The sequence below is a fragment of the Sesamum indicum genome, linkage group LG4 (genome assembly GCF_000512975.1).
Source record: "Sesamum indicum cultivar Zhongzhi No. 13 linkage group LG4, S_indicum_v1.0, whole genome shotgun sequence".
Classification (NCBI taxonomy): domain Eukaryota; kingdom Viridiplantae; phylum Streptophyta; class Magnoliopsida; order Lamiales; family Pedaliaceae; genus Sesamum; species Sesamum indicum.
This window is the reverse complement of record NC_026148.1, coordinates 12,529,364-12,549,564: the sequence shown is the minus strand read 5'-3', so window position 1 is coordinate 12,549,564 and position 20,201 is coordinate 12,529,364. Positions and strand designations below refer to the sequence as shown.

The following is a 20,201-nucleotide window of genomic DNA, read 5'->3' as shown; positions in this document are numbered from 1 at the left end:
ATATAGGGTGATGGAAATTTTAGTACACTTGAAATTTAATCCGTCGATCAAGGATAATAATTTTTTAAAAGTAGCACAATGTGGACATTTGTTGATGTAAATTACAAATTTGGCCAAATAATGTCACGTGGCATGCTGCTTTTCAGACTTTTTTTTCAATTATTTTTCAGACAAATCATCTTTTTTTTAATGATAAGTGTCCTTAATATGCAAATTTTTTAAAATTATTATTCTTTATTGTAAAATCGAATTCCAAGTGAATTGAATGTGCCATCCCTTCATACTTAAGGGACAAAAATTGAAATTTTTTATAAATTATTGTTGAAACTAAAATTCGAAATTCTTGGGGGCAATGATCTGGGATTGTTAATTTCTTTAATTTCATCGCAGAACCCAATGCAAAGATTCATTTGAATTGATTGAATAATGTCCTTGTCTTAGAATATTCCTGATCAAATTACTTCATATATACATTTAAATAGTTATATATATATATATATATCTGCATACACATAAAAAGAATATTAACAAACAAACAAAACAATGCAGTGATACGACAATATTACCTTGATAATGATCTGTGCATTGGCACTGACAAGTACTACTAGTACTTGAAAATCTCACTCAGGGTTGTCTCATTCACAATCTCAGATCTAACGTAGTACTCTTCTGTCTAATTTCTTTCTTTGAGGGTGAGAACAAGGACAGAGATAAGCTACTATCAACATCATCGTCATGATCATCGTCAATATTCTTGAAGCACATTTTCAATTTTTTCTCTTTTCCCCGTGTCGTTTCTAAGGATAGATTGAGATCAAGATTCAGTTGATCGTTATAAGAATTAAGCTGTCTTTTCAAACTTTCTGATCGGCCCATGATCATCGGTGTTTTTTCGTGTGGACGAAAAGGGCTATGCGAACGAATCGCATCCTCTCGCCCTCTATCTTGAACTAATTTCGTCGTTGCAATTTGCGGCTGCCAGTATCTTTGGTTCACAACATTCTGTCTCTGATCAGTTTGATGAAGTTTCCAAGACGATTGCGCGTTTGTATGAAAATTGAAAGATGAGTGATCATGATATAGCGCATTTCTGGCCAGTCCTCCTGTCCTGTACATTGAGTTAGATTGGCTGCTGCCCCAAATGGCATCTCTATAGCTGCAAAAATGAAAAAAAAAAAAAAAAGTAAATGAAATCAAGATTAGGGTTCAATCAAAAGTTGTTCAAGAAGAAAATGACCATAAATTCTTGGACTTTTTAGAATTGTAAAGCTGCATTTATTGCTCAATCACGTACCGTAAGCTGGAAATTGGTGTTTGGTTGGGAGTTTGCAGCACTGGGAGTTGGCTGAGGTTATAAATGTGGCGATCGCCGGCATCAAGCAGAAGTCTATGCTCCGAGAGGACTATTTATACAAAAATCAAGTTCCCTCAAATTAGAATAATTGAATTAGAAAAGTATAACTCCAAGAATAGAAACCCTAATTTTTGCCTTGTACATTGATTGTATATACCTTGATTGGGATCATCTATCTTCTTGCTTCTGTACATCTGAATCATGCAACATTAACACAACGATCGGGTTAATATTCGGAGTTTCAATCTAAATGTAAATACCCACAATTAAACGGCCGAATTAAAAGCATATGAATTAAGTTATAGAACAAAAAGTGCAATTTTATTTGATTATCACTCGTTGTTATTTCATTTAGAGAGTCTCACACCTGAAGATGGCTCTTGACATGAGCAATACTTAGGCCTTTAACATTCATCAATTGAAGAACCAACTTAGGTGTTGCCCCTGCACCAAATTAAAACAACAACCGATCAATTTTGCTCCAAGAAAATTAAATATTATGCGATATATATATATATAATATAATTAATTTGAGGGGGAAAAACTGAAAAATATTTATGAGGGCTCACTTTCTTCTCCTCCTAGTCTTTCAACAGCATGAACAAAGCAGAGGTGGAGCTCCGGCGTCCACCGCAGTCGAGGAGTCTTGGACCGGGTGTATTGCCTCACAGATCCAGAATTGACCTTTCTGCCATTGTTCTCTTCAACTGTGCTGTTGCTGGAGCTGTTCCCGTTCATCGGTCTGCTGCTGTCTTGGTCTGTCTTCTCTTCTTGTTCTATCATCTGGGGTGGAGGCCTAGTTCTGGAATTCTCCATATCATCACCTTCTGAGTTTGTACTGGATTTTTGCATGTAATTGAGGTATGATCAGTGATGAGCAGAGGGTTTGAGCCCTTTTTTGTCAAGAATGATCTGATCTAAGCCCACCTGTTTTTGTGTTTCTTGATGAGAGGAGAGTAGAGGGAATAACACTTGCTGGGAAAGTTGTTGGAATTGGGAATGAAAAATCCTTGTTTATTTTCTCAGAACATAAAAGAAGAATTCCTCTCTCTCTCTCTCCAACCAAGAAGACGAAGACGACAACGTCGACCATATATATAATTTAAATGATAACTCTATGTATATTTGTAATATATATATATATATATATAATGTATTTATTTAGTTGCATGGACATGTGATGATCATATGATTCGAACGAAAAAAGAAAGAAAATTATTATATGGTTAGTAAGTAAAGGAGCAAAAACTTGTATGAGTCAAATATTAGCTTTTGATGGTAGCTAGTTCCCATTTTTATGGGATTTTCACAGTGTAGGTGATGCAAGAGCCGTACTGTCGGAACATTTTCTTCCCAGTTAAAACCTGCCCATGCCATTATTTGCCGAATTGAATTTTTTACTGTAAATCATGTTACATCATCTATTTCATATAATATATGCATATTATGTGTGTCAAAAATACGTTATTTATTCTATTTATGAAAAGATCTCATATACATAGTGTGTATATATTAAATTGATTTGAAGATGTAATAGAATTTGGAACATAATATTCAATTCGATCGTTTGCTCTTGCGACTCAACAGTTGAAAAATGTGTTTCGAGTACAATATGTATTGTTTATGATCGTTTTCAAATAATCACTTTTGGCATTAAATTTAATTTTAAATATATTTTGATAAAAGTTACATTTTATATATAGCTTTTGATCTTACTGCAATTATTCTTTACCTAATTATTCATTATGTTCATTAAATGTTTTTTTAATATCTTAATTAATATTAAGAATGAGGTTAATTTTAAAATTTAATTAATTACAATATGAACTTTGAATCCAAATAATAAAATCAAATTCGGGTTATTTTATATTGATTTCAGGAATAGTCAGAAAATAAAATTATTCGATCGATAAGCATATCTCCAATGCTTGGTAATATATGCTTTTATATATATATATATATATATATATTCTGCGGTAAAATTATTCATTATGCGTTTCTAACTACATATACATTATACTGAGGGAAAAATGCAGTCTTAGTCCACCAAGCAATAAAAAAATGTAATCTATAAAAAATAATAATTTTTGTCCAAAAAATCTTAATTTGGCCAGAATTTATCATATGATTGCACGTAACACTTAGAAATTAGGAATTTTTAAACTCTCCAGCCAAATTAGAGTTCTTTGAACCAAAATTGCCCTTTTTCATAAATTAGATTGTTTTATCGCAAATCTCGAGCTCACATGTACTGAAATTGCCATCATCCCTATATTAATGGACCAAAATTACATTTCACCCTTGTACTAATTAATCACATCGATATATGTAGAGTTCAGAAGTCTATGAAAAATATCAGCATAATTTCATCCTATGGCTTGCGGTTTTGGGGAAACTATCCGCAGCTGATAAACCATGGCTATCATATATAGACGCTTGTATATTATGTGATGAGGGCGGAATGGAGACAAATATTCATCTATTCTTTCAATGACGTTATGTCAGAAGATGCCTGACAGTGATTCGGCGGATTGTTCGATTTGAATGGCCTAATAGAGAGTGGTCACGGGACGTTGAGTAGGCTATAAGAAAATGGAGAGGAAAATATATCATTAACTTAGCTCATCGTACACTCCTTGCTGCTTGCATTTACCACATTTGGATGGAACGAAATTTGAGAGACTTTGAACATACAGAGCGACCACTAAGTATTATAGCCACCATCATTGTAGAAGATGTTAGACAAAGGATTATCAGTGTCTAGTTAATTCATATGCGTTATATGAATTATAGCGTATCCCTTAGCTTGTCGAGTGAGAAACCATCAGTTGAACACTGTTGTACTGTACGATCTTGTTTTATTAATAAAACTTACATTTATTTAAAACAAAAAAGTCTACCAAAAATATTTTGATATAAGAACCGTTGGTTAAGAGACATGCAATATACAAAGTTGGCTTGATCTTTATTATTCGACATCAATTATTCCGTCCAAATCTCAACAAAATTAAGAGGAAATTGACAAATATTATGCACGGATCGAAAATGATATAACGGGTCATTTCAAAACATTTAAAAGTAGAAAGCTGGTGATCGTACGTACGAGAAGGTGTAAGTATACTTACCCCTAGCAATATCTATATATATGTATATATGCACCACAAGGAAAATGACTGGTGAGCATAATTACTTCATCTCTGTGGAAAGCGCTAATCACTGCATCCGTGCGTAGATGCATATACGTACATACATACATGCGTACGAGCACAGAGGGCGTCGGAGAAATAGCATAATTCATGAGTTGGTCGGTCCAAGAGAAGCCTATATGTACCATGTCCGGAACCGAACCACACTGTCTCTATTCTTCAAGTACATTAATTTATCGCCAACAATATCATAATTATTACCAGCCTTGTTCATTAGTACCTGATGTCATTGTTACTTCCTTTTCCTAGAAGCTTTAGGGTCTCAGGTCCCTACCATTAAACATGACCCATTATTACAAAATGATGATAGTTGATTAATGTATGTAGAATGATGCAAGAATAATACACTATTGTCCAAAAAGTAGTTGGGTTGTAGGCGGGCATCTAGCAGCTGGTTTCATCTGCACTATGTCAGATTAGTCAACTCCTCCATCTCTCCCTTCATGTGATCATATTTTTAACAGCTTTACCATTACAACTATCAAACTTTTCGAATATTAATTTCCACCATTACAATAAAAATCATTTTTGCAACAATTTTTAATAATATGGTCGCGATATGTTATTACGTGCAATTATTTTTTACAACATATAAAAGTGAAAAAAAAATTAAAGTAAAGCTAAATAGGCTTTTCTACATATCCGATGTATAAATAACTTTTATCCATTTTAACTAATTAGAAAGAAACTTCATGGAAGTTCCATATGATGATTATGGCTCTGAAAAAATTAAAGAATTGAAATTGAGAAAATTAAAAATATATTGAATCAAAATATTATTTAAAAAAGTTAAAGAATGAAAACGTCAAATTATATAAATTATGAAAATTTTAATTTAATATATTATTTTAGATGCTTCACTAATTATTTACAGTAACAATGTTATATACGATTTTTATTGCTAATAATTGTATCATGATAAAATTAGAATTATCACTTAATGTATATTTTTAGTATAAATTTTATTTAACAGCCCGTCACTAATGACAAGTAGTTAGTGTAATGGTAAGCTAGTTGGACGTAAGCCGGATTTTTACCTAAATTTTGGAGCCACACTTGTTGAAGGGGTTTAACTCTTTCGCTCTCACCTAAAACAGAATTAACTTCATCTCCACTAATATTGCTATTGCCCCGAAAAGGATTAATTTCAATATTTTCAACATAAAATATGACACAGACAATGTAAAAAACACGGCGACACTTAAAATTTTACAAAATCGGGACACGACACGGCACCAATAAGCCTACATACACTATTTTTTTATTATATAAATTTTTAATTTCTCATAAAATTAAAACATGCAATATAAAAAATATCAGGATAAAACATAAAATAAGCAATTTTTACATCTGAATTCTTAACCAAATATGATTTTTAAAATATACATAATCAGTTTGTTTGAAAATTTCGCAATGAAAATTCCTAATCATCCAAATAGTTAAATTAATCATCTTGATCATCTCTCGAATGTTTAATCATTTCATTCCAAAATTTTTAGTATGAGAGGAATGAATTAATTGTTTTTCTTTAATTAAGCCCAAAACTCTTCTTTTTTCTTAAGACCGTCCAAACTTTTTTGAAATTACAAAAAACAAACCTAAATAAGTCCAAAACTTATCAAACACATCAATCATTGTATCAGTGGTGTATTCGACACCGTATTTTTTTTTTAATTTTATATTTTTTGGATATGTGAATATCATATTCGACACGTATTTGAGACATATCCATATCCAATATATGCCCAACACTGTACTAAATAATTTTTTGAAATATTCGTACAATATAATCGAGGATAAAAAGAAATACCGCAGTGAATGGCTGAAATTACTAATATGGATTTCATAGATCGGAGGCGATGTACTCACACATGAGATTTGGTTAGTGATACTATACATAATAACATGGACTAATCTCAACTTAGTGGTCAGGATATGGTTTTTAATGATTAATTAATTTATGGTACGTACTTTTTTCTTGGATTAATTTAACCCAAGAATTCATGATTATAGAATACTATAAATGAGGTGTGAAATAAATAATCTGATCAACTGATCTTCAATTATAAATACACTCTCCACGTATTTGCATAATTCATATCTCTATTATATTTGTTTAATTGAATGAAAAATAAAATAAATTAATTTAAAAAATAAAAAATGATAATTTGTGAAAAAAAAAAACAGAAGGTATAATTAAGAGTATTTTATGTTGTAAATATGGCCCAAAACCGGAAGCCCAAACTACAAGCCCACAACTCACTTGGAGGCCCACCCGACCACCCGACTACCCGACTCCAACCCGACTACCCGACCCGAGCATCTCACTTATATACCCTCTTCTCTCCCTAATCCCATCAGTTTGTTCTCTCTCTCCTCTCCTCTCCCTCACCCCGCCGATTCTCTCTCCCTCTTCCTTTCTTGCCGGTTACCGCATGACGGTTAGAATAGCCACCGTCCGGCGGTTTTCTGAAGCCAATCTAATGGCTTCAAGAAAACCCCCAAACGGTTGTGTTCCTTCGGCAGTTACTTGAGACTTTCTATAAAAGGGGATTTCCCTCTTTCCGCTCGGTGCGCGAACTGAAATCTGTTTTTCAATACACTTTCCCTCTGCCTTATCTCTGTGATATTCTGTGTGTGGGTTTCCGGGTATATTGACGGGTCTTTGTGATTCGAGGTGTTTCTTGGGTGGTTCGGGTGGAGTAGCCGTGAGTTGTGAGGGCTGAGTTGGGAACGGTACTTTGTGGTGACCGCGTCCCGTTTTCTCTGGATCTGGCTTTAACCTGAGCCATTTTCAAACAGTGCCTTTATATTTCCCTTTCGTTGTATTGTTTACGTTTCCGCGAGCTTTTCTTTTCGGGTTGTATTTTAAGGAGTTTATACTCCAATAAGTGTTGTAATAGTTGATAGGATTTTCTCTGTGAAACGACGAATACCACTGGAGGGTTATACCCTACAGTGGTATCAGAGCCGATCCTCCGATCTGCGTTGATCCTGGTGACGGTAAACCTCCGCATAACCCTTCCTCTGGTTTCTCATTCCTTTCTGTTTTACCGCTTTTACTGTCGTTGTTATTCCTTTACATTACTCCTGTTAGCCGCGGTAAAACCCCCTAATATCCCTCCTGGCCGGACCCCTGAGGTCGACGGGTATCTGGACGGGACTTAGGCTGGTTAGCCTCGGTTTTGATACACCTGCCTTTAATTTCTGTTTTATCTACTCACTGTTAATACATCTGCGAATCTTGTGTTTTTCTGTGGATGCTTGATAACTGATTTACTGCTGTTATTTCTGCTATTCCGTATACAGTGTTGCCCTTTATCTGAATAATCTTGTGATTTCTCTGTTTCACTTCCTTTGATAATTTTGAGTTTCTGTTGTGCTGTGCAAAAACTTGTTTTTAAAATTTTACTGTTTCGGGATCTTTTCTGTCTTATTAAACCCCAGACTGTTTTTCTTCAAAACTTTTTAAATGGCTGGTTATAGCCTTAAACCATTTGACGGAAAAACCGACTTTTCTATATGGCAACAAAAGATGAAAGGCATCCTTATTCAACAAAAAGTTTTCAAAGCCATTGATGGCAAATACGCTGAAAATATTTCTGAGGAAAAGAAATTAGAAAATGATGAATTTGCATATTCCTCTATTGTTTTGAATCTATCCGATACTGTTTTAAGAAAAGTCGAAAAACTGGAATCTTCTAAAGCTTTGTGGGATAAGTTGGAGGAATTGTTTACTGAAATCTCTCTTCCTAATAAACTGTTTTTGCTGGAAAAATTTTTTCGTTATAAACTTGATTTGTCCAAAAATATTGATGAAAACCTTGATGACTTCACTAAGCTAATTCAAGATATTAAACTTGCTGGTGACAAATACATTGATGAGTATTCACCCATTGTTCTCCTAAATGCAATACCTGAATCTTACTCTGACGTGAAAGCAGCTATCAAATATGGTAGAGATAGTATTAATTTAGAAACTGTAGTAAATGGGCTTAAGAGTAAAGAACTAGATCTAAAAGTTAATAAACCTAGCCAAAACCATTATGAGATCAATTCCGTTAGGGGTAGAACAAGATTCAGGAACTTTAATTCTCGATATAATAGTAGGAGCAGGAGTAAGACTAAAACCAATAGAAGTAAGTCTAGACCTCGAGAGACAAACCTAAGAGATGACAAAATTAGAGATAGACGATGCTACAACTGTGGAACCAAAGGCCATTATATCAAAGATTGTAGAAAACCCAGACGTGAGAATAGGGATAGAAATTATGATGATAAAGAAAAAGTCAGTAATGTGTCTATTGAATCAAATGGTGAAGTTTTTGTTGTTTATGAAGCAAATTCTATGAGTACTTTTGACATGCATGAATGGCTTATAGATTCCGGTTGCACATTTCATATGAGTCCTTTCAAAGACATTTTCACAAACTTGAAATATGAGCATGCTGGTTTTGTTTCAATGGCAAATGAGAAAAAATGTGAAATCAAAGGTCTTGGTGACATCTCATTATGTTTTGATGGTTATAAAATGCTTTTGAAAAATGTCAGATATGTTCCTGACTTAAGTCACAACCTCATATCATGTGCTGCATTAGAGGAAAATGGTTTAGAAGGTAGGTGGGGCAAAGGCCTCATGAAAATTATGAAAGGCTCATTAGTGGTTTTCAAAGCTGAACGAAAAAGGAACCTTTACATATGCACCGCATCTTATGATAACCTTGCTGCATCAGTCTCTGTGTGTGACTTAACTTCCTTATGGCATAAGAGATTAGGCCACATTAGCCAAAAAGGTCTTGATTTTTTAAAAAGAGATGGTGTCTTAAATGATAAAATAGATAAACTGGATTTCTGTGATGAATGTGTTATGGGTAAACAGCATAGAGTACAATTCCCTACCTCCCCATCCCCAAACCCATCTATGTCCCCATGTATTTTAGACTATGTGCATGCAGATGTTTGGGGTCCTAGTACTGTACCCACCCATGGTGGAAATCGCTATTTTCTTTCTATTATTGATAACTTCTCTCGTAAAGTTTTTGTCTTTCTTATGAAACATAAATCTGAAGTTTTTGATAGATTCAAAAATTGGAAAATCTTTGTTGAAAACCAAACGGGAAAAAAGTTGAAATCTCTTAGAACTGATAATGGGCTTGAATTTTGCAACAAAAACTTTTCTGATTTATGTGAAGAATTCGGTATCAAAAGGCACAAAACAAATCCTTACACACCTCAACAAAATGGTATTGCTGAACGCATAAACCGCACACTACTTGATAAAGTTAGATGTCTTTTGATTAGTTCTGGTTTACCGAAGTCTTTCTGGGGAGAAGCTGTTTTAACTGCTGCACATCTTATTAATATGTCTCCCTCTGTGCCTTTACTTGGAAAAACCCCTGATTTCATGTGGAATGGTAGAATCCCTGATTTATCAGCTTTGCGTGTGTTTGGTTGTGCTGCTTTTGTTCTTCAAGATTCTGATAAACTTGATCCTAAATCTCTTAAGTGTGTTTTTATTGGTTATCCTGAGGGTATTAAAGGCTATAGACTTTGGATTAGGAGTCAACCAGGGTTTAAAGTTTTAATTAGCCGAAATGTCACGTTTAATGAAAATGAAATGCCATGTCTAGCAAAAACCCAACCTATAGAAACAGAATCAACCTTTAACAAAGTCAATTTAGAGGATAACCAAGAAGGGGAGGAATTAGGAAACCATCAGGAACAATTAGGTGAAAACGAACAATTAGGGAACAACCAAGAAGAAGAATTTTCAGAAACTCAGAACCCATTAGATAACTACCTTCTTACTAGAGACAGAGATAGAAGACAGACTAGAAAACCAACAAAGCTTAGGGATTTTCACACTAGCTTTAACACCGAACTTATAAAACCTTCTAGTGTCGAAGAAGCCTTAAAATCAGAAAAATGGCTTAGTGCTATGAAAGAGAAAATGAAATCTTTGAAAGACAATAAAACCTGGGTTCTTGTCCCTAAACCAGAAAATGCCTCCATTGTTGATTGTAAATGGCTGTTCAAGATAAAACAAGAAAATCCTATAAAATACAAGGCTAGATTAGTTGCTAAAGGTTTCACACAAAAAGAAGGAATAGATTATAATGAGATTTTTTCACCTGTTGTTAAATACACCACTGTTCGCATAATACTTGCCCTCACTGCACACTATGATTGGGAATTAAAACAAATGGACGTTAAAACTGCTTTTCTACATGGTGATTTAGATGAAAACATTTACATGCATCAACCATTTGGCTTTACTGATATCTCTAAATCTGATTATGTGTGTTTGCTTAAAAAATCACTTTATGGGCTGAAACAATCCCCTCGCCAATGGAATAAAAAATTTGATGAGTTCATGTTATCTTTAAATTTCACTAGAAGCCAATATGATCACTGTCTTTATTTCAAGCATGTGCATGATTCCCCTATATTCTTGGTATTATATGTTGATGACATGTTAATTGCTAGTCCTAGTGTACATCTTATATCTACTTTACAAAGAGATTTATGCAAAGCTTTTGAAATGAAAGATCTTGGCAACGCAAAACAAATTCTTGGTATGAATATTGCTAGAGATCGAAAACAGTTTCTTATCTCTCTGAATCAAAGATCATACCTTTCAAATGTTCTTAAAAAATTCTCTATGGAAAATGCAAAATCCACCTCTGTTCCCCTGGCTGCCCATTTTCAATTAAGTAAAGAGCAATGCCCCAAAACAGCTTCAGAAATACGGAAAATGGAAAATGTCCCTTATTCAAACTTGATTGGTTCCATTATGTTTTTAATGGTGTGTACTAGGCCTGATGTAGCCTACTCTATAAGTTGTCTTAGTCGTTTTATGTCAAATCCCGGCCCCCCACATTGGGAAGCCTTGAAATGGTTACTAAGATACTTACGTGGATCCGAGAACATTGGGATCATATTTTCAAAGCATTCAAATGATACTCGATTGGTAGGCTATGTAGATTCGAATTATGCAAATGATAGAGATAGCCGTAAATCCACATCATCTTATGTCTTTACTTTTTGTGGCTCATGCATTAGTTGGAAATCCCAACTACAACATATTGTTGCATTATCCACTACGGAAGCTGAATATATTGCTACCACTGAAGCTTTCAAAGAAGCTCTATGGCTTGATGGTTTGATAAAAGAAATTGGTTTCTCAAAAGAAAAACTTGTTATCTTTTCTGATAGTCAATCTTCCATTCAACTGTGCAAAAATCCCGTCTTTCATGATAGGACCAAGCATATAGATGTAAGGTTTCATTTCATTAGAGATATTGTAGGGAGAGATGTAATCAAACTTGAAAAAATCAGCTCTGAAGAAAATCCTGCCGACATGGGCACCAAATGCCTGCCCGCTGAGAAATTTAGTAAGTGTTTAAAATTACTACACTTAAATCCTGACTAAATCTCTGCTGTCTTTAGTCTTCTGTGTTGCAGGTACACCCACGGAGAACTTGTTTTTGGCGATGATGAAAAAGACCAGATCCAAACCCCTGACCTACCCATTGGGTATTTGGTCCACGGTGGGGTATGTTGTAAATATGGCCCAAAACCGGAAGCCCAAACTACAAGCCCACAACTCACTTGGAGGCCCACCCGACCACCCGACTACCCGACTCCAACCCGACTACCCGACCCGCTTATCTCCCCTCTTCTCTCTCTCTCTCAAAACTAATCAGTTTGTTCTCTCTCTCCTCTCCTCTCCCTCACCCCGCCGATTCTCTCTCCCTCTTCCTTTCTTGCCGGTTACCGCATGACGGTTAGAATAGCCACCGTCCGGCGGTTTTCTGAAGCCAATCTAATGGCTTCAAGAAAACCCCCAAACGGTTGTGTTCCTTCGGCAGTTACTTGAGACTTTCTATAAAAGGGGATTTCCCTCTTTCCGCTCGGTGCGCGAACTGAAATCTGTTTTCCAATACACTTTCCCTCTGCCTTATCTCTGTGATATTCTGTGTGTGGGTTTCCGGGTATATTGACGGGTCTTTGTGATTCGAGGTGTTTCTTGGGTGGTTCGGGTGGAGTAGCCGTGAGTTGTGAGGGCTGAGTTGGGAACGGTACTTTGTGGTGACCGCGTCCCGTTTTCTCTGGATCTGGCTTTAACCTGAGCCATTTTCAAACAGTGCCTTTATATTTCCCTTTCGTTGTATTGTTTACGTTTCCGCGAGCTTTTCTTTTCGGGTTGTATTTTAAAGAGTTTATACTCCAATAAGTGTTGTAATAGTTGATAGGATTTTCTCTGTGAAACGACGAATACCACTGGAGGGTTATACCCTACATTTTAGATAATTCATATTTTGCCGATCATCATAGTTACTCTAAAAGGATCTCCCACTTGATGTTTCTATCATTTATGACATTCATGGGTCATGACGTATACAACAATTGTAGTTTACATGCTGACACGAACTTTACATATATAGTGGTCGAATAAATTACAATTGTATCATGATTTCAATATCTGAAAATGATAATTGAAAATTGAATATATTAATTATCGATATCAAATATCTATAACTAATTAATCAACGACCACCCGACACTAACGGGATGTGAATCTATAACCTTATAGTCACAGTGTCTCAACTTCGTCAATTACGTCAAACTTCGTTGATGCAACCATGAGCCATACATTACCTTGTGTATGTGTGTGTGAATATGTATATGTGCTTTTGTTGCATGAAACTAGAGTACAATATTCTACGCTCGTGTGTGTTGTCAATCGAATTTAATTAATGCTCCCGCACAGCAACATAAAAAGTTCTGAATTTTCAACTTGTAAAGCAGCACGACATTTGATTGTACTCACGAGCGTCCTGCGCAACAACTCAACACCCGGCCGACCCAGCAAAAGCCAACGCCAAAATTGGCCCTAATTTTATTCTTGTGACATTGCGTACAAAAAGGGATGGGAGTCTGCATTTCCACTTCTCCATTTCCACAAACACTTGGCGTGCATGAAAAAGTAGCCTCCCCTTCACGTTGATGGTGCAAAAAAGTTGATGAGCCTCTGTTGTCATTCTCTCATGCTTGGCTGTTCCAGTCGGATTTTTTATTTTAAATTTTATTATATTTTTCATTTCAATTAATATATACATGCCACAGATTGAATTTTTTCTAGGGAAAAAAAAAATTTTCGTCCTATAACTTTGGTTTGAATTTATTTTGGTCCTTTATTTTAGCAATATTAGATTTAGTCATTTATCTATCAATATTGCGTAGATTTGATCATTTACCCTAATTTATAACTCTTTTGCCCCTTTGATAATAAAAGCTAATAATTCATCCCAATGCTCTAAATGTAACATAAATAAATATTTTTTTCAATAAATCTAAACTCTTATATCAATCTAGGCGAGCATTAGCTATCAGATGAAAAATGAATGGATATATATGGATTAAAATGCTCTTTAAAAAACTATGTAGGGGGAAAATTGTTCGAAATTTGGCCAAAGGATTAAATTAAGCAATTTTGAAAGTTATCGGACTAAAACTAAAATGGGTAAATTTGAAGAACTAAAAGTAAACAATTTTTAAAGTTATCGGACTAGAACTAAAATGGGTAAATTTAATGGACTAAAGTTAATAGAAGATAAATTTAATTAAAGGACTAAACAAATAATTTTCCCTTATAATCCTATTACATCTTCGAGATTCCGGTTAACATGTACAATTTAGATTTTATTCATACAACCTGTGTATATTATATGGAATAAAAGATAGGATTAATTATATTTACACCCTCAACATATGTTTGTCTTTTACAAACCACCCCTGCCTTTTATATTATAACTACATTGGCATCCCTGAGAGCAAAAAGACAGTGGTAGTCTGTGTTGATGATAGTGACGTTTTTTAAGAGTGTATGTGTAATATTTTTAAAAATAGGAGTAGTTCATGTACATAATGTTGACGTTTTTTATGGGCGTACACATAATTATTTCAAAAGTATGGATGATTTGTGTAAATAAATTATAGGTGAGGGAGATGTAAATATAATTATCTCAAAAAGTTGAATATTTACTAATTTCAACCTATTTAATCACATTAATTCTCATTTTATACATTGGAATTACATTATGACCTGATTAAATAATCGCCAATAGATTTATTTTTTTTTTTAAATAATCACCAAGAACTCCCAACCCCAATACGTCAAAGGATTAAATTATCTATATGCAATTGGAGAGAAAACAAAAATAAGTATTAATTGAATATTCCAACTTTTGTAATATCTAAATCGGATAAAAATAGATAATATATAGGTCAAAATATGAAAACTAGTCACAAAACACCCGAGTAAAGAACACAACAACTCAAAATGTTAAGGTGTCCTTTAAACATGTTTTTTAGTTTAATTGGGAGAGATTCTTTTGCCTATTTCAATTTTTATAAGGAGTAATTTGAATTTAACCTTAGAATAAAATGTTCGATCACTACATAAAAATGAATTATTTCCTACATTATAAGTCACTATAATTTGAAAATTATGATAAATCAATACTATCTTTTGGTAGGCCAACAAAATCGATGTAAAAATTTAAGTTTTGACCACAGTTAATCAACATTCGTCGTTGTTTTACCTATTGGCCAAAACATTTGCTGTAATTTATAGTTGTAGCTAATATTTGACCTCGCTTGTAAAAATAACAATTAATTGGCGTTCGCGCAACTATAAATAATTAGTATTCATTATAATTTTTTTACTTTTTAATTATAGTAATTAAATATAATGAAAAATTATACTTTCGTTAGACAAAAAAAATCTACTCAAAAAGATTCCTTCAAATTTACATTGAACACATGAAAATGGAGTGGGTTTTAACTAAAATATATGTAGTTAACAATTTATCTTCGTAATTTCAGAAAGATTCACACGTTCTAACACCCAACCTCTAAAGTCAACTCCCAACAAGACCTATTTTTTTTTTTTTTTTTTTTGTCAATTTTCTATTTTTAATGAACTTGGGAAGTCGTGAAGCTATTAATTCGGATCTACCATCCTTTTAGGAATGATCAAAACAGTATGTCTGTCCTTTCCTTTCACTAATAAATAAATATATATATATATATAGACACACACATACACTTATGAATATGTATGTAAACTAGTACGAGTAGTATGCATGACTGGCACTAGTAATTACTATGATATTTTAATATGACTTTTTGTTATAATTAAGTATTATGGTTAAAAATAAAAATTATGAGTCGTACATTGATTCTGCAAATGAGATCGAAACAATGGTTACAAAAAAAAAATATGATAAATATTTCAAGATAAAATCATATCAAATATTGATTGAATGTGGTTGAAATTTAAGCTTTTCTATCAATTTTGTTTTGTCGTGGCAAATACGATTAATTTGTTGTAGTTTTTAAGGAATAGCAATTAATTTATAGTATAGGGAATAATTCATTTTTTTTTATAATGACATCTAATTGTATATAATTAAATTCATTAGATAATGTTGTATTTCGAGCATATTAGATTGCGGAAATAGCATAAATCATGATGATCATTGATATGTATAATAGGGTTGAATCCAAGTTATCCCTTGTAAAGATTGAAATATGCATAGTATACTTAAAAATTAAGTTATATCAGAATAGATGGATTTCTTAAATGCTCATAATAAATCATTTGAATTTCCTTGAATAATTTTAAAGTCAAAGAATATCATTTCCTTCGCTTTTAAATTTGAATTATATTCTAGAATCAATTGAAATCCTGTATCAAAACATTCTCTATAAATTCGAATTTCTCAATCCAAATATACAGCTTAACAAAAATATCAAAAAGACAGATTAACAGTTTGAGAAAGAATGTTGTCGTTCACTTGCATTTTTGCCGCTGATTTTTATGTTTTAATCTGTATATTATTTATTTTGTCCTCACACTAGAAAAAATAAATTACTATTACTCAAACTTTTAATAATTATAAACTAAAAATCATGATAAATAACTATTATAATAATTATATGTTAGTTGATTTAAAAATATCCACATATTTTATTTAAAAAAAATTCCCACAGTCACTTTTCACTGATTAACCAATTCCAACATAGTCAACACTCTTTGTATTTGAGTGGAACTTTGTACGAGTATAGTCTCAACTACCACAATTAAAGATTATATAATTACAATATTCCATATAAAAATATCCGTACGTATATTCCCACTTATATATATTCAAAGTATCACATCCTACCATAAAATAAAATTAAGGTCACCAATCAACAAAACTGAATTTTTTGGACCGTCGATTGGGCAGGGTTCGTTGAGATTGAAGGGCGGATATCCTGCATGGCAACCTAACTATACTTCCATGCAAGAATGTACAATTGTTATGAGATTATTGGTATTTTACGTATGCATGATTGAGAAATATATACAAATAAAATGCTTCTTATCTGCCTTCACTAATTGTGATTTACAAAGGTACTTTTTGTCCTTTTGTCAAACGTTTTCTTCTCCCACGTGAGTGACATCTCACCAACCATGTCTGACCGTTGATCGATCTCCTCATCGTTCTAAATATTATATGTATGTATAATTATGTACGTAAAAGATAAGAATGATATATATATATATACATGTATGTATATGCAAGGGAACATATATACATATATACATATATACTAGTATTTGTTACATATTTATCACTTTCTACTAATAGAAATGTCGAATGATGCATAACAAGAATAAGGAGTTTATGTACTACATTGGCGTATTTCCACATAGTTGTGTATGTATTTGTATGCGTATGTATGTGTTTATAATTATTTATTAACCAGTAAGAAAAGTAGTAATTTAATTATGGAGTCGATGGTCCAGCGTCCACCCAAGAAGTTGACCGCAGCTAGACTAGCCTTTCAAGAAAGATATTTGCAGATTTTGGCAATCGTAGTAAGTAATTTGTGATCTAATCAATTGGATATCTGCACACAAAATTATTTGATGATGTGCCGTAGTTTACCTCTTTAAGCAAACGAAGGGGTCGGTGTATCTGTCCCTCAGGAATTGTTATTTTATAATGTTTTCAATTTAATTATTCAGTCTTTGGTACAATAGAAAAATGTAACAATCACTTTCCAATGAGATGGATTCTGGCAATTGCCATTCTTTATTTCATGCCAAGTTGCTACCCCGAATAATTCGATGTTTACGGATCATGCCGCTGCATCGTGTACTTTGATCATAAAATGCACGAATGATTGTTACATACTCCTTATATTTAAATAATGAAGTATGTATTAATCATCTGACTATCCGATACTCAAGTATCTCCAGATGGGTTGTTTAGTGCCATCCAAGCACTTCGGCCCATCTGGGATTCATCGTGTCCAAATATTTAACAATCATACCAGCTAACGTAGAAACTGGTTTAAATGAACTTACAGCAGTAATGTCTGGGAACGTCAAGAAAAGCAGAAAATATACTCCAAAATTCAAAAGGTCTGAATTCAAACCTCATCATAATTGATAATAACTAATTGATTCTTTGAGCTCATCATTTGTATCTAATTACGACTATAAAGTTATAAACCAATGATCATTATATAATTCGGTTGGTCCCTTCAAACAAGAAGGAAAAGAAATTAGCTTCAATCAATCACCAACCTTTTTTAGAAGTTTTCAGGCTTCTCAATGGGAGGAAGATGAACTTCAACAAAGACGCAATTAGTCATTCTGAAGTTATAGCCTTTGAGGTGTTTAAAAGTGTGGACCAGGAGTTGAAGATGATGACTGGAACCCCAGCCAAAAACCTGAGGAGGATTGAGTGCAATAGTTCCAGAAACCATTTTCCACATTTCACAACAGCTAATTCTGCAACAAGAGTTCATTCGCTCGCAAGCTTTTGAATAAACCATGAGCAAAAAGAAGCACGAGCCTAGCAGAGTGCCAGGTTCACCCAAACTATGTTCTTTAGTAAGAATTTGAATTTGAAGAAAATATAGAGAAATTATTTCGAATGGCTCCATCTCAAGAGAATTTGAAACTCTTAATATTCCAGAAAACCTAGTTCAAAATGAAGGTTGAAAGACTAAAAAAAACTTTTGTAATATGAAATTATCCTATTAGGAATTTGAAATCCCTACTTTCATATCCATCAATCCAATCACATTGCAACTGTATGGCAAGAACATTGGTTTCAGAAGCCAAACATGGAAACTGTCTTGAATTCATTTATTAGGTTTATGAAATAAAACATGTCAAAGATAAATGAATCAACATGCCTCGTCATGTAAATGCTCAGAGAAGAGATACAGCTGAACCTCAGACAGGTCTAAAATTGTAGAGTCAATTCTCAACCAATCTGAAGCAACAGTCAACACTCGTCAATGTTCATAGGTTGAATTAAATTTTATTTTGTGGAGCTGCATCAAAAAATTGTCCAGATTCTAAGGTTACAAATCAATGTGGAGACACTGCAAAGTGAATTTCTTGAATTCCATATTAAATAAAAGCTTGGGAGGTCAACTAAAGGCTGCAAAATATCAAGAAGCAAGCAAATGTTACCAAAGGAATTATAGTGGAGAAGAGAAGCTAAACTGAACACCAGTCTTCCCCTGGTCATGCTCTAGTTGTTTCAAAATGTAGCAGTAGTTGACCTGATAATCATGTCAAGCTGTCAGCAATATTCACTACAACAATCCCAAAGGAACGATACAGTAAAGAACAGAAAGGAAATTAATGCATTTGAGAGTTAAAAAAGATTGTCTACGAGCATTCTGAGTTAACTCCATTTCGTATTTCAGCTATCACTTAGATATCCTTCTTTTGTTTGACTGCTTTACTTTCCAGAACCAAAAGTAAAACAGAGGCCAGTGCCTCCATTAGAAATTATTAGTCAATTTCCTTAGGTGCGATGATGTGCAACACTAGAGGAGAACAATATAATCGAATAATTTATCCTTCTCAACATCAACTAATACACAAGCCATTCATCCATATGACATTGTTCATCACCATAAATCAGGAAAAACTTGTTTCCTTAGCTTCTTATTTCATACATATTTGAACCACAAAAAATACTTTCCATCAAAACTGCAGAACCATTTAATAGTCTAACAGACAAGAAAATGATGGACTATAAATAGCAGAGCTAGATTTGACAAACTGGATTAATTTTTTCACTATGTTCATATAAACACTCTAAACTGCAGCTAAAGCATGTTCCCACACCTGGAGTCTTCCTTGTAGTAAATAATTTTTCTTACTGAAGATCATATGAATCTAGGTCACATTCAGTGCTCCACAAGTCTTTGTTTTAGAAAAGTCAGCAAGAAAGAAGAAAATCAGACAACATAAATTAACAAATAGGCAAAACAACTTACCTCCATACGGAATAGCTTGGTGGGTATAATGATTCCAAATCCTGCAGAACTTCGGAAGGAATCTCGAAATTTCTGGAGAGAAAATCCTTTGTATGCATTCTCTGTCAATTTATTCAGGCTACCAGTGCAAGCAAATAAGTGCCCATGGATACCAGCATCCCTGAAAACTCTCAAAGGTAGATCAAAAGAAAAGTCTGCAAATGCTGTGACAGCAAGATCTCCACCAATATGATCTATCCCAGAATCTGAAGAGCTTCCACCATTAGAATCTTCTC

General features: G+C 33.6%; 2 protein-coding genes across 2 annotated transcripts in view; both read right to left on the bottom strand.

Moving 5' to 3' along the window:
- LOC105160975 lies at positions 572 to 2,403 on the bottom strand. Its single transcript, XM_011078522.2, has 5 exons — positions 1,924 to 2,403; positions 1,722 to 1,798; positions 1,512 to 1,548; positions 1,295 to 1,403; positions 572 to 1,156 (listed from the first exon to the last, which is right to left on the bottom strand). The coding sequence occupies exons 1-5, from the start codon at positions 2,204 to 2,206 to the stop codon at positions 640 to 642; spliced, it is 1,023 nt and encodes a 340-aa protein (XP_011076824.2). The 5' UTR covers positions 2,207 to 2,403; the 3' UTR covers positions 572 to 639.
- The window catches only part of LOC105160866 (SAM50-like protein SPAC17C9.06), a 3,902-nt gene continuing 2,509 nt past the window's right edge, over positions 18,809 to 20,201 (bottom strand). Inside the window, 2 exon segments of the mRNA XM_011078364.2 lie at positions 18,809 to 19,200; positions 19,927 to 20,201. The exon segment at positions 19,927 to 20,201 is cut by the window's right edge and continues 9 nt beyond it. Of these exon segments, the coding sequence (XP_011076666.1) occupies positions 19,117 to 19,200; positions 19,927 to 20,201 (359 nt within the window). The 3' untranslated portion in view covers positions 18,809 to 19,116.